The 15,085-nt window shown below is 52.0% G+C and overlaps 2 protein-coding genes across 2 annotated transcripts; one reads left to right on the top strand and one right to left on the bottom strand.

Moving 5' to 3' along the window:
* Positions 1-1,778: 1,778 nt before the first annotated feature.
* Positions 1,779-2,081, bottom strand: LOC104916612 (feather keratin 1-like). Its single transcript, XM_085219971.1, has one exon. The coding sequence runs from the start codon at positions 2,079-2,081 to the stop codon at positions 1,779-1,781; it is 303 nt and encodes a 100-aa protein (XP_085076097.1).
* Positions 2,082-6,338: 4,257 nt separating this feature from the next.
* Positions 6,339-6,992, top strand: LOC104910491 (feather keratin 1-like). Its single transcript, XM_085219970.1, has 2 exons — positions 6,339-6,462; positions 6,670-6,992. The coding sequence occupies exons 1-2, from the start codon at positions 6,348-6,350 to the stop codon at positions 6,990-6,992; spliced, it is 438 nt and encodes a 145-aa protein (XP_085076096.1). The 5' UTR covers positions 6,339-6,347.
* Positions 6,993-15,085: the final 8,093 nt, after the last annotated feature.

The following is a 15,085-nucleotide window of genomic DNA, read 5'->3' as shown; positions in this document are numbered from 1 at the left end:
GCCGTGGAAGCCTGGTCTGGGCATTCGAGGTACCCTGCTCTGGAGACGATGGCACATTCTTTTATGAGAGCATCAACCATTTAGTTCAAGAAGCGAACCTAGTGGGTATAATGTCTATGAACTTGAGCAAAGATTTTCATGCTGTTTGACTCCGTATCCCTCTGGTGATAACGCCCAGCACATCTCTAGACAAATACACGATGTGTTGAGTGAACTGTTGGCCCCAAAGTCCAACTCCCATGCTTTTTTCCAATGTGGTTACATCAGGCAGGTGTCCAGTCGGCTGTGGGATTCTCCAGAGCTCCATTTCTGAGTCTGTTCTGTTCTATGTTGTACTGAGTGGTCTGGATGCGGGGCTCGGTTGCGCAGCATGTAAGAAGTTTGTGGATTGCAGTAAGTAGGGAGGAGCAGTTGACCCTGTCAGGAATAGGGAGGCCTTGGAGAGAACTGTTGAGAGACCAGCGGGCTGGGCCGTCACCAATGGCCTGAAGTTGAAGAAGAGGACGTGCTGGATTCTGCACCTGATTCCAGAATGCCCTGGCCATTTGAGGATTTGGGTAGGAGAGAGTGAAAAGCAGCTCCAGCCCAAGCGGTCTTGAGGTTGTGGCTGATGGCCAGATGAATCTGAGTCAGCAGTGTGCCCTGGCAGCCAACAGGGTTGACAGTAGCCTGGGGTGCATTGAGCCCTGCACTGGAATTGAAACAGGGAAGGGCCTGTCCCACTCTGCTTTGTGCTGCTCCATCCTCACCTCAAACCTTGTATTTAGTTTTGTCTTCAACAACACAAAAAGGATGTGAAACTATTGAGTAGTTTCCAAAGGAGGACTACAAAGATGGTGTAGAGTCTGGAGGAACTCAGGTTGCATGGTTTGTTCTATCAAGTGGAGACTGAGGGGAGGCCGAGGTGCTCTTAATAGTGGCTTAATGTAGAGGTCTGGTGGTCTGAGACGAGTGATACGGAGTCCTGAAGTGGTGAGTTCAGAGTTGTAGAGGCCAAGACTGGGAAGCAAATGAAAGGGAAGTGAACAGAAGGATGTTCAGTGTCTTCACTAAAAGCCTGGGCGCAGGGAGTGGACCTGACTGTGGACAGCCTGCCGTTCCTGCCTGGGCTTGAGCGGGGCCGCTGTAGTGAAATCAAGAAATCAAGACGATACTGATGAAGGAAAGATTCTGTGACCATATTTGTTGTAAAAAGGAGAAAATCTTGCCTGGGAGGAAAAGGAATCAAGTGTGCACTGACAGAGAGATGTTGTATGAGAGAGCACAGGCAGAAGAGCCTCAAAGTGGCCAAGAGTGCATCAGTGTAGGAGTATATATAACTTATAATGTGATGAAGGCCATCTGCTAGGCACCAAAGCTCTTGTGTGTGGCAAGAGGAGGTCTGGGGCCCTCTTGTAGCAGACATGACGGTTTGCAGTGCCGTGTCTTTGTAATGGGTGAAGTGGAAGGGACATTATGCGAAGGAATGAAGAGGAGGAATCTGAGGCTGGCATGCATGAGATCTTTATTGAGGAAAAGACACGGAAAGGAAGGATCCACTTGGTGATGGCCAAGTGGAAAGAGCACAATTTCAGCTGCAAAGAAAGAAGAAAGTTACCACGCTCATGTTCCCAGGCAGCATGGTCTGAGGCTGTTCCCTGCTTGCTTGTTTTGTGCCATGAAAAGAGGAGCCATGGCTGGTGAGCCCTTGGGCCATAGGTGACACAGAGACGTGAGGTCAGTGCGTGAGGCACCTTGCAGGGTGCAGGTGGTTGGTGTGAGGGTGTGGGCGCAGGCCCTTAGCAGGGGTAGCGGGCTCTGCCGCCGTTGAAGCAGCCCAGGCCTCCGAAGCCGAAGCCGCCGGAGGAGATGGCCACTCCCTGGGCGCTGAGGGCGCTGCCCACGGCAGCTGATGAGGAGGATCCGACGGCGGTGTTCTGGGGGAAGGAGCTGAGGATGGGTCCCGGCAGGGTGACCACCACGGTGGAGGGCTGGATGACGACCTGGGAGTCCTGGCACTGCCTGACACAGGGCTCGTTGCAGCTGTTAGCCAGCGGGGTGGGTCCCCCACTGCAGGGGCGGCAGAGGTCGTAGCAGGACATGGCTGTGGGGTGGAGGGTCTCTGGAAGAGAGGGTGTTGGGTTAGCAGAGGGTGTTGGGGTGCTTGGATCAGTGCTGAGGTGACGCAGGGATTGAGGAGGTGTGATGTGTGTCTGCAGGGAGTGTGGTTTTGGGAAGGCAGGAGAGCGGCTGGGTCTTTTGGCTGAGGAGGTGTGGAAAGCTGGGCCAGGTGGGGCAGTGGAAGAAAGGTAGTGGGGTGCAGGCTCACCTGGAGGAGCACAGATGAGAAGGCTTCAGGAGAATGGTTTGAGGGAGTGAGGCGCAGAGCTTGCTTTTATGCTGTTCTGCAAGTGCCTGAGGGGTTGGAAACAGCCTCAGCACGTGGCGGCACTGTGCAATGAGCTGCTGTTGCATCACATAGTGTTGCACATCATGTGGTTTGTGTTGTTCTTCCAGCAAGTCTGCCTTTTTGCATCCTTCTCTTGAGGACGTGTCCATTTGGCACAAGCGGTACCTTTCAAGTGAGAATATTGGAGGCCAGAGGAGTGATCTTGCACATTCATGTCATGGCATGTGGAAGAATTGGCAAAGCACAGAAAGGGAGCAGTGTTGTCTGTGAGGTCATTGCTTGGCACTTGTGCACTACGCTTTGTGTCCTTGCTGTTAGAGGACTTTCTAATTCCAGGTAACTGCGGAAGCATGGTTTAATGTTCTAAGTATTCTTGTTTGATGATGATGGCACTTCCCTTTCAGAGATGATTACCCATCTAGTTCAGCAAGGGAACCTAATAGGCATAATTTCTAAGGACATCATTTTTTTTCATAGTTTTTCTCTGTGTACTTTTTGAGAAAATGTTGAGAACATATATAGAGAAAGACGTAATGTGTTGAGGGCTGACTGTACCCTGGGGTGCATCAGGACCAGCACTGCCAGTGGGAGAGGGTAGGGTTGTACCTTGCTGCTCTGCACTGCTGCAGCCTCAGCTCCAGTACCGTGTTCTGTTTTGACTTAAACAATATAAGAAGCACATAAACCTATTAGTGAGCATCCAAATGGAGCCTGCTATAATGGTGTAATTTCTAGTGGAACTGAACTTCCGTTTTTGTTCAGCCAAGGGCAGAGGAGGCTGAGGGGAGTACTCATGGCAGCCTACAGCTCCTCAAAGGGTAGAGGAGGGGCAGCACTGATCTCTTACTCTTTGGTGACAGTGGCAGGGCCTGAAGAAATGACATGGAGCTGCGTCATGGGAGAGTCAAGTGGGGTTTAGGGAAAAGTTCTGCACCGGAGGACGATATGCAGGGGACTGGCTTTCCATTACAAAGCACAAGCACTAAAGCTGCCGGACTTCAAGAGGCATTTGGACAATGCTTTCAGATCTACCATTTAATAACTAAGGACTCCAGTGTGAACTCATGAGTTGGATTCAGTTATTGGTGTGGATCCCTTCCAATACCCTTGGGTATTCTCTGATTCCACTACATTTGTTCCCTCCCTGAGCTCATCGCAGCTTGTCTGCCAGCCTTTATCTCTTGTCTTTCCCTCTGGGTGTGCTCCATGGCTGGCTGGATGCCCTTCGTTCTTAAAAGGCTGCAGCTGGGAGAAAGGAGGCTGCCTGTTTTGTGCAGTGCCTGCTTAGAGCTCTCCTTAGAGCTGTACTGCTTGAGACCCTCCTTGGAGCTGTCCAAGTAGGCAGGGGAGGGCTGTTTGTGAGAGCAGGACACTGTCCTTTCTCAAGCTTTGTGATGTCAGGACTCCCACCATGCTCCCCAAATGTTGGCACTGGTCACTTCATTGGAATGCTGAGCAATGATCTCACCAACAACAGTGCATCTCTGCTGCATGTAGAAAGTCATCTGTAGACCCTGATGTGCACGTTCTAGAACAACTCCTTGCCTACAGTACTTTCACTTGAAACTGCTGACAGGGTCAAATGCCATGTGTCCCAAGGAAGAAAATTGAAAGGAAGCACAGTGGGAAGGCAAACACACCCCACTTCATGACTGGCCAGACTTTGGCATGCAACAGCAGCTCATAGCACAATGCTGCCATGTGCAGAGGGTCTCTCCAAGCCCTACAGCCTTCCAACATCAAGAGGCATCCAGCCAGCCACGCAGCACACCCACTGGGGAAGACAAGAGCTAAAGGCTGGCTAACCAGCTGCAACGAGCTCCGGGAGGGAACAAATGCGGTGGAATCAGACAGTACCCAAGGGTGTTGGAAGGGACCCCCAGGGATAACTGAGTCCAACTCATGCCTCCACAACGCACTCCTTAAAAATTAAATGCTACATCTGAAGGCATTGCCCAATGTTTCTTGAAATCCAGCAGCCATAGTGCTTCTGCACTGACTTCGGAAGCCTGTTCCATGCCACTGCCCTCTGGTGCACAACCACATTTGAAAAAAGCCGTGGAGTTGGACTTGTGAGCCAACGGTTCACTCAACGCTTTCTGTCTTTGCCTATATATATGTGCTAGACATTTTCTCCAGAACCATACGGAGAGAACCAATGAAAATCTTTGCAGAAGTCCTTAGAACGTAGGTCTATTAGGATCCCTTGCTGAACTAGATGGGTAATCAGCTCATGAAAACAAATGCCAACTTCTCCGATCTGGGATACCCTAAATGGCCAGACCAGGTTTCCACGGCTGCTTGGAATTGGGAACTCCTCTAACAAAAAGGCACAAACCAGATTGCACAAGTGCCGAGCCGCGACCTCGCTGACTCCTGTTCTGTGCTTTGGACACAGAATCTTCCGCATACTCAAACACAAACATGCCAAATCCCTCCTCTGCCCTCCAGTATTCTCACTTGGAACGTGCCGCCAGTGCCAAATGGACACGTCCTCAAGGACGCAAAAAGGCAGAATTGCTGGAAGAACAACACATAACAGATGACAAGCAACACTACGTGAAGCAAGAGTAGCATGCAGCATTGAGAAGAGATCCTTAACAGACCACTGGTAAGCATGAGGAACTTACCTCCAACTACACTTGGTGCCCTCCATCACAAGGCTCTGGGCACACTCCTTCCACCAGCTGCCTTCAGTCCACCTCGCTCTCCACTTGTCTAACCCACATTGGCTCAGCTCCTGGATGAACGTGGGATGGGAGACAGCCTCAAATCATACAATTATAGACAGATGGAACGGTGAAGGTTGCAGGGGATCTTAACCATTATCTCTTCTGTGGGCCGACTGCACCCCAACAGGGCCCCATCCAACGTGGGTGTGAATGCCCCCAGGAATGAAGAACATACAAGTTGACTGGGTAGCCTGTGCCAGGACCTCACCAGCACCAGAGACAAGAATTTCTTCCTTACATCTAAACTAAATTTCCACTCTTCCCGTTAAAATGTTCTATAACACCTTGTAAAAATTTGGTTCTCCTCCTGCTTGTAAGCTCCTTTCAAGCACTGGAAGGCCACACTCAGATCTCCCTGGAGCCAACTCTTCTCCAGGCTGAACAAGCCCAACTCCATCAGCCTTTCTTTAAAGTTAACGCAACCCAGCCATTTGATCTCCTTTGTGGCCCTCCTCCGAACCCACTCCACACAGCTCCCTCTGCATTCCTGGGTGACACCCAGCAGGCCTCACACACCTAGGCACATCCAGTTGAACAGCCCCTCTTTCTACTTTCTTCCGTCTTCTCCAGAAGATGTCATGAAGTGGCTCATGGCTGCATCACCCATTAACACACAAAGGTCCAGGAAAGGACCCCAAAATCTCAACTCCACAAATTGCCCTCCTCTCTCTAAATATACTAAAACCACCTTGCATGGCCCAACGCTTGTGAAACAACACAAGACAGGCTGCCTCCTTTCTCCAGAACACAGTTTTCAAAGCAAAAGGGGAACCAACATGTTGACACAACACACCCAATGCACAAGACAACAACTAAGCTCAAGGAAAGCAAATTAAGTCGAAGGCAGGCAGGGAGCGCAACGCAGTGCAACTAGTAGTGTCTCAAGCCAAACGCACCTGGGAATCACAGAACAGCCCTCTAAGGATGCCTGGAATGGGGTCTGCACCTCACAAAGTGGCCACAAACACGACTGCATGAGTAGCACACGATGGCATCACTGAGGAGACCACATCACTCCTGCAGAGCTTTGGACAAGCCTTCCAACATCTGCCACGAGATGCGCCTTCCTCAACACTCCAGTCACACCCAAAGATGCCGACAGGGTCAAAGGATCAAATGCACAACACAAGGAAATGAAAAGGAAGTGTTGTGGGAAGACAATGACACCCCACCTCATGACTTCTCTGGGTTGGGCATGCAACTGCAGCGTTCTGCACAGTGCTGCCATGCGCAGAGGCTCTCTCCAGGCCCTCAGGCACTCACACAGCAGCATAAAAGCCGGCCCTGTGCCTCGCTCCCTCACACCACTCTCCTGTCGTCTTCTGCTCTGTGCTCTTCCAGGTGAGCTGCACCCCCAGCTGCCTTCTTTGGCCACCCCACCTGGCTTTGCTCTCCATTCCCCTCTGCCCACAAACTCTGCAGCCTTTCCACCTCTTCTGTCATGCTCCCCACAACCCCAAACCATACCTCCCTGCTGCTTGGGAACGGAACAGCATTGCTTCCCTCACCCCTCAACTCCCTCTGATCACCCAACACCCTCTCTTCCAGAGACCCTCCACCCCACAGCCATGTCCTGCTACGACCTCTGCCGCCCCTGCAGTGGGGGACCCACCCCGCTGGCTAACAGCTGCAACGAGCCCTGTGTCAGGCAGTGCCAGGACTCCCAGGTCGTCATCCAGCCCTCCACCGTGGTGGTCCCCCTGCCGGGACCCATCCTCAGCTCCTTCCCCCAGAACACCGCCGTCGGATCCTCCTCATCAGCTGCCGTGGGCAGCGCCCTCAACGCCCAGGGAGTGGCCATCTCCTCCGGCGGCTTCGGCTTCGGAGGCCTGGGCTGCTTCAACGGCGGCAGAGCCCGCTACCCCTGCTAAGGGCCTGCGCCCACACCCTCACACCAACCACCTGCACCCTGCAAGGCGCCTCACGCACTGACCTCACGTCTCTGTGTCACCTATGGCCCAAGAGCTCACCAGCCATGACTCCTCTTTTCATGGAATGAAACAGAGAAGGATGGAACAACTTCAGACCATGGGGCTTGGAAACATGAGCGCAGTATCTTTCTTCTGTCTTTGCACTTCAAGTTGTGCTCTTTCCACTTGGCGATCACCAAGTGGATCCTTTCTTTTCGTGTGTTTCTCTCAATAAAGATCTTATGCATGTCAGCCTCAGATTCCCCGTCTTCATTCCTTCACATAATGTCCCTTCTACTTCACCCATTACAAAGACGTGGCTCTAGAATCCATCATGTCAGCTACAACAGGGCCCCAGACCTCCTCTTGCCACACACAAGAGCTTTGGTGCCTAGCAGATGGCCTTCATCACATTGTAAGTTATATATACTCCTACACTGATGCAGTCTTGGCCCTCAAAGGGCTCTTCTGCCTGTGCTCTCTCATACAACATCTCTCGGTCAGTGCACACTTGATTCCTTTTCCTCCCAGGCAAGATTTTCTCCTATTTACAACAAATATGGTCACGAAATCTTTCCTTCATCAGTATTGTCTTGATTTCTTGATTTCCCTACAGCGGCCCCGCTCAAGCCCAGGCAGGAACAGCAGGCTGTCCACAGTCAGGTCCACTCCCCGCCCCCAGGCTTTTAGTGAAGACACTGAACGTCCTTCTGTTCACTTCCCTTTCATTCGCTTCCCAGTCCTGGCCTCTACAACTCTGAACTCACCACTTCAGGACTCCGTGTCACTCGTCTCAGACCACCAGACCTCTACATTAAGCCACTATTAAGAGCACCTCGGCCTCCCCTCAGTCTCCACTTGATAGAACAAACCATGCAACCTGAGTTCCTCCACACTCTACACCATCTTTGTAGTCCTCCTTTGGAAACTACTCAATAGTTTCACATCCTTTTTGTGTTGTTGAAGACAAAGCTAAACACAAGGTTTGAGGTGAGGATGGAGCAGCACAAAGCAGAGTGGGACAGGCCCTTCCCTGTCTCAATTCCAGTGCAGGGCACAATGCACCCCAGGCTACAGTCAGCCCTGTTGGCTGCCAGGGCACACTGCTGACTCAGATTCATCTGGCCATCAGCCACAACCTCAAGACCGCTTGGGCTGGAGCTGCTTTTCACTCTCTCCTACCCAAATCCTCAAATGGCCAGGGCATTCTGGAATCAGGTGCAGAATCCAGCACGTCCTCTTCTTCAACTTCAGGCCATTGGTGACGGCCCAGCCCGCTGGTCTCTCAACAGTTCTCTCCAAGGCCTCCCTATTCCTGACAGGGTCAACTGCTCCTCCCTACTTACTGCAATCCACAAACTTCTTACATGCTGCGCAACCGAGCCCCGCATCCAGACCACACAGTACAACATAGAACAGAACAGACTCAGAAATGGAGCTCTGGAGAATCCCACCACCGACCGGACACCTGCCTGATGAAACCCCATTGGAAAAAAGCATGGGAGTTGGACTTTGGGGCCAACAGTTCACTCAACACATCGTGTATTTGTCTAGAGATGTGCTGGGCGTTATCACCAGAGGGATACGGAGTCAAACAGCATGAAAATCTTTGCTCAAGTTCATAGACTTCCTTCAACGGGTAGTTGAAGGAACAGGTGTGCAGGTGGTTATTACATCTGTACCTTCAGTGGCAGGAAACGATAATGGGATGAGCCTAAAAACCCATCTCTTGAACAAATGGCTTAGGAGTTGGTGCAAACGCAGGATTTTGGGTTTTTTTCATCATGGGGCAATTTACTCGGCACCTGGCATGATGGCTGCAGATGGATGCAGCCTGTCTCCACGGGGAAAGAGGGTTCTAGCTGAGGAACTTGCGGGACTTATTGACAGGTGTTTAAACTAGGTATGAGGGGGGTTAAGGGGACAAAATGTGGACCGCTGGAACTGAGGGGGCAGTTCGAGGCTCCAAACAGAACTTGATGGGTGGAGACAGTGGAGTTCAACGGCTTGGAGAAAGGTGGAGGGATGCTGCTTCTCTGAAGTGCCTGTATACTAATGCTCGTAGCATGGGGAATAAACAGGAAGAGCTGGAGTTCTGCGTGCGGTCGCGAGGTCATGATCTCATTGTGATCACGGAGACGTGGTGGGACAGCTCGCATGACTGGAATGTTGTCATGGAGGGCTATGTGCTTTTTAGGAAAGATCGGCTGGCTAGGCGGGGTGGTGGAGTTGCTCTTTATGTGAGAGAGCAGCTAGAATGTATTGAACTTTACTTGGGGAGAGTGATGTAGCAGTGGAGAGCTTATGGGTGAGAATCAAGGGGCAGGCTGGTAAAGTTGACACTGTTGTGGGAGTGTACTACAGGCCCCCTGATCAGGATGAGGAGGCTGATGAGGCCTTCCAAAAGCAACTGGATGTAGCGTCACGTTCCCAGGCACTGGTGCTTATGGGGGACTTCAATTATCCAGATATTTGCTGGACGACCAACATGGCCAGGCACGCACGGTCCAGACGGTTCTTGCAGTGCGTTGAAGACAACTTTCTGATGCAGGTGGTGGAGGAACCGACGCGGGGAGGGGTGTTACTGGACCTTATTCTCACCAACAGGGATGGACTTGTTAAGGAAGTAAAGGTTGGGGGCAGTTTGGGTTGTAGTGATCATGAGATGGTGGAGTTCAAGAAGCAAAGCAATAAGTAGGATTGCTACCCTGGACTTTAGGAGAGCCAACTTCAATCTCTTCCGGGACCTACTTTGAGCTATCCCGTGGGCTCGGGTGTTAGAAGGTAAGGGGGCCTCTGAGAGCTGGTCAGCATTTAAACAGCTCTTCTTCCAAGCTCAGGATCGGTGCGTCCCTGTGAGCAAGAAATCGGGAAAAGGTGGCAGGAGACCTTTGTGGATGAGCAAGGAGCTCATGCGCAAGCTCAAAGGAAAGAAGAAGGTCCATGAAATGTGGAAAAAGGGTCTGACCACTTGGGAAGAATATAGGAATGTAGTCAGGGCCTGCAGGGATGCAACGAGGAAGGCTAAAGCCTGTCTGGAGTTGAATCTAGCTAAAGTGATAAAGGATAATAAAAAAGGCTTATTCAAGTATGTTAACAGCAAAAGGAAAACTAGAGAGAATGTGGGCCCCTTACTAAGTGAAGGGGGGTTCTGGTAACGGGGGATGCTGAGAAGGCAGAGATACTGAATACCTTCTTTACCTCCGTCTTCAGTGAAAAGGCTCTCCCGCAGAAATCCCACACCCTGGAGGTTAGGGAGAGGGTCTGGGGAATGGGAGACTTCCCTTTAGTCAGGAAAGAGGATGTGCGTGAGCGCCTAGGCAGTACTAAGGTCCACAAGTCCATGGGACCTGATGGGGTGCATCCACGTGTGCTGAGAGAGCTGGCGGAGGTCATTGCCGAACCGCTCTCCATCATTTTTGAGAGGTCTTGGACAACAGGGGAGGTCCCTGAAGACTGGAGGATAGCCAATGTCACTCCGGTCTTCAAAAAGGGCAAGAAGGAAGATCCGGGTAATTATAGGCCTGTCAGCCTCACCTCCGTCCCTGGAAAGGTGATGGAACAGCTTGTGCTGGACACCATCTCCAGACAGCTGGGAGAAAAGGAGGTTATCAGGAGTAGTCAGCATGGGTTCACCAAGGGGAGGTCGTGCTCAACCAACTTGGTGGCCTTCTATGATGCTGTCACATGCTGGGTGGATGGGGGAAGAGCGGTAGATGTAATCTACCTTGATTTTAGAAAGGCGTTTGATACTGTCTCCCACGACATCCTTATAACAAAGCTGAGGAAGTGTGGGATAGACGAGTGGACAGTGAGGTGGGTTGAGAACTGGCTGACTGGCAGAGCGCAGAGGGTCGTCGTTGGCGGTGCAGAGTCTGACTGGAGACCTGTGACCAGTGGTGTCCCCCAGGGGTCTGTGCTGGGTCCGGTCTTGTTCAACATCTTCATCAATGACCTTGATGAGGGGATAGTGGCCACTCTCAGCCAGTTTGCTGATGATACGAAGTTGGGAGGATTGGCTGACACGCCTGAAGGCTGTGCTGCCATTCAGCGAGACCTGGACAGGCGGGAGAGCTGGGCAGTAAGAAACCAGATGAAGTTCAACAAAAGCAAGTGTAGGGTCTTACACCTAGGGAGGAATAATTGCATGCACCAATACAGGCTGGGGGATGAGCTGCTGGAGAGGAGCTCTGCAGAGAGGGACCTGGGCGTCCTGGTGGACGACAGGTTGGCCATGAGCCAGCAGTGTGCCCTCGTGGCCAAGAAGGCCAATGGCATTCTGGGGTGCATTAAGAAGAGCGTGTCCAGCAGGTCGAGGGAGGTGATCCTCCCCCTCTACTCTGCCCTGGTAAGGCCTCATCTGGAGTGCTGTGTCCAGTTTTGGGCTCCCCAGTACAAAAAAGACAGGGATCTCTTGGAAAGAGTCCAGCGGAGGGCCACAAAGATGGTGAAAGGCCTGGAGCATCTCCCCTATGAAGAAAGGCTAAGTGAACTGGGTCTGTTTAGCCTTGAGAAAAGAAGACTGAGAGGGGACCTGATCCAGGTTTATAAATATCTGAGGTGTGGCGGCCATAGCGGTGAGGCCAGTCTCTTTTCAGTGGTACGTGGAGACAGGACGAGGGGAAACGGACATAAGCTGCAGCATAGGAAGTTTCGCACGAATGTGCGTAAGAACTTCTTCACGGTGAGGGTGACGGAGCACTGGAACAGGCTGCCCAGGGGGGTTGTGGAGTCTCCTTCTCTGGAGATATTCAAGTCTCGCCTGGAAGCCTACCTGTGCGACCTGGTGTAGGGAACCTGCTTTGGCAGGGGGTTGGTCCCGATGATCTCTAGAGGTCCCTTCCAACCCCTACAATTCTGTGATTCTGTGATTCTGTGAAAAGAGCATCCTGATGTGGTGAGTCCATATTAGTTTCAGCCAAGCTGGGAAGTGAGACCAGTGCTGTTCAGTATCTTCATAAAATGCCTGGGTGATGGGACTGGACCTCACTGTGGACAGCCTGCAATTCCTGAGTGGGCTTGGGCAGTGCAGTGGTCCTAGCTGACTTTGTTTGTACAAGTGTAGATAATACGTACGAGAGGAATGCCATCTGCTAGCCAGCAATGCTCTTGTAAGAGACACGGTACCGAGAGGAGGTCGTGGGGCCCGTTTGGACCCAACACGTTCATTTCTAGAGCCATATCTTTGTAAGGGTTTAAGTGGTAAGAGCTTTAAGCAACGGAATGAAGAGGAGGAATCTGAGGCTGGCATGCATGAGATCTTTATTGAGGAAAAGACCCGGAAAGGAAGGATCCACTTGGTGGTGGCCAAGTGGAAAGAGCACAATTTTAGCCGCAAAGAAAGAAGAAAGTTACCACGCTCATGTTCCCAGGCAGCATGGTCTGAGGCTTTTCCCCGCTTGCTTGTTTTGTGCCATGAAAAGAGGAGCCATGGCTGGTGATCCCTTGGGCCATAGGTGACACAGAGACGTGAGGTCAGTGCGTGAGGCACCTTGCAGGGTGCAGGTGGTTGGTGTGAGGGTGTGGGCGCAGGCCCTTAGCAGGGGTAGCGGGCTCTGCCGCCGTTGAAGCAGCCCAGGCCTCCGAAGCCGAAGCCGCCGGAGGAGATGGCCACTCCCTGGGCGCTGAGGGCGCTGCCCACGGCAGCTGAAGAGGAGGATCCGACGGCGGTGTTCTGGGGGAAGGAGCTGAGGATGGGTCCCGGCAGGGTGACCAGCACGGTGGAGGGCTGGATGACGACCTGGGAGTCCTGGCACTGCCTGACACAGGGCTCGTTGCAGCTGTTAGCCAGCGGGGTGGGTCCCCCACTGCAGGGGCGGCAGAGGTCTTAGCAGGACATGGCTGTGGGGTGGAGGGTCTCTGGAAGAGAGGATGTTGTGTAAGTAGTTGGTGTTGAGGGGTGAGGGAAGCAATGCTGTTCCGTTCCCAAGCGGCAGGGAGGTATGGTTTGGGGTTTGGGGGAGCATGACAGAAGAGGTGGAAAGGCTGCAGAGTTTGTGGGCAGAGGGGAATGGAGAGCAAAGCCAGGTGGGGTGGCCAAAGAAGGCAGCTGGGGGTGCAGCTCACCTGGAAGAGCACAGAGCAGAAGACGACAGGAGAGTGGTGTGAGGGAGCGAGGCACAGGGCCGGCTTTTATGCTGCTGTGTGAGTGCCTGAGGGCCTGGGGAGGGCCCCTGCGCATGGCAGCACTGTGCAGAACGCTGCTTTTGCATGCCCAACCCAGAGAAGTCATGAGGTGGGGTGTCATTGTCTTCCCACAACACTTCCTTTTCATTTCCTTGTGTTGTGCATTTGATCCTTTGACCCTGTCGGCATCTTTGGGTGTGACTGGAGTGTTGAGGAAGGCGCATCTCGTGGCAGATGTTGGAAGGCTTGTCCAAAGCTCTGCAGGAGTGATGTGTTCTCCTCAGTGATGCCATCGGGTGCTACTCATGCAGTCGTGTTTGTGGCCACTTTGTGAGGTGCAGACCCCATTCCAGGCATCCTTAGAGGGCTGTTCTGTGATTCCCAGGTGCGTTTGGCTTGAGACACTACTAGTTGAACAGCGTTGCGCTCCCTGCCTGCCTTCGACTTAATTTGCTTTCCTTGAGCTTAGTTGTTGTCTTGTGCATTGGGTGTGTTGTGTCAACATGTTGTTTCCCCTTTTGCTTTGAAAACTGTGTTCTGGAGAAAGGAGGCAGCCTGTCTTGTGTTGTTTCACAAGCGTTGGGCCATGCAAGGTGGTTTTAGTATATTTAGAGAGAGGAGGGCAATTTGTGGAGTTGAGATTTTGGGGTCCTTTCCTGGACCTTTGTGTGTTAATGGGTGATGCAGCCATGAGCCACTTCATGACATCTTCTGGAGAAGACGGAAGAAAGTAGAAAGAGGGGCTGTTCAACTGGAAGTGCCTAGGTGTGTGAGGCCTGCTGGGTGTCACCCAGGAATGCAGAGGGAGCTGTGTGGAGTGGGTTCGGAGGAGGGCCACAAAGGAGATCAAATGGCTGGGTTGCGTTAACTTTAAAGAAAGGCTGATGGAGTTGGGCTTGTTCAGCCTGGAGAAGAGTTGGCTCCAGGGAGATCTGAGTGTGGCCTTCCAGTGCTTGAAAGGAGCTTACAAGCAGGAGGAGAACCAAATTTTTACAAGGTGTTATAGAACATTTTAACGGGAAAGGGGGAAATTTAGTTTAGATGTAAGGAAGAAATTCTTGTCTCTGGTGCTGGTGAGGTCCTGGCACAGGCTACCCAGTCAACTTGTATGTTCTTCATTCCTGGGGGCATTCACACCCACGTTGGATGGGGCCCTGTTGGGGTGCAGTCGGCCCACAGAAGAGATAATGGTTAAGATCCCCTGCAACCTTCACCGTTCCATCTGTCTATAATTGTATGATTTGAGGCTGTCTCCCATCCCACGTTCATCCAGGAGCTGAGCCAATGTGGGTTAGACAAGTGGAGAGCGAGGTGGACTGAAGGCAGCTGGTGGAAGGAGTGTGCCCAGAGCCTTGTGATGGAGGGCACCAAGTGTAGTTGGAGGTAAGTTCCTCATGCTTACCAGTGGTCTGTTAAGGACCTCTTCTCAATGCTGCATGCTACTCTTGCTTCAACTAGTGTTGCTTGTCATCTGTTATGTGTTGTTCTTCCCCCAATTCTGCCTTTTTGCGTCCTTGAGGACGTGTCCATTTTGCACTGGCGGGAACTTCCAAGTGAGAATACTGGAGGGGAGAGGAGGGATTTGGCATGTTTGTGTTTGAGTTCCCGGAAGATTCTGTGTCCAAAGCACAGAACAGGAGTCAGCGAGGTCGCGGCTCGGCACTTGTTCAATCTGGTTTGTGCCTTTGTTGTTAGAGGAGTTCCCAATACCAAGCAGCCGTGGAAACCTGGTCTGGCCATTCAGGGTATCCCAGATCGGAGAAGTTGGCATTTGTTTTCATGAGCTGATTCCCCATCTAGTTCAGCAAGGGATCCTAATAGACCTACGTTCTAAGGACTTCTGCAAAGATTTTCATTGGTTCTCTCCGTATGGTTCTGAGAAAAATGTCTAGCACATATATATAGGCAAAGACAGAAAGGTTTTTAGT

The sequence above is a fragment of the Meleagris gallopavo genome, chromosome 3 (genome assembly GCF_905368555.1).
Source record: "Meleagris gallopavo chromosome 3, MGAL_WU_HG_1.1, whole genome shotgun sequence".
Classification (NCBI taxonomy): Eukaryota; Metazoa; Chordata; class Aves; order Galliformes; family Phasianidae; genus Meleagris; species Meleagris gallopavo.
The sequence above is the reverse complement of the archived record's forward strand: the minus strand, read 5'-3'. Positions and strand labels throughout refer to the sequence as shown.

What these genes read in the sequence shown, in the direction of transcription:
- LOC104916612 (XM_085219971.1), bottom strand. Translation starts at nt 2,081, where the DNA reads ATGTCCTGCTACGACCTCTGCCGCCCCTGCAGTGGGGGACCCACCCCG.
- LOC104910491 (XM_085219970.1), top strand. Translation starts at nt 6,348, where the DNA reads ATGCGCAGAGGCTCTCTCCAGGCCCTCAGGCACTCACACAGCAGCATA. An exon ending in TCTGCTCTGTGCTCTTCCAG is followed by an intron (nt 6,463 to 6,669) that starts GTGAGCTGCACC and finishes CCTCTCTTCCAG; the next exon opens with AGACCCTCCACCCCACAGCC.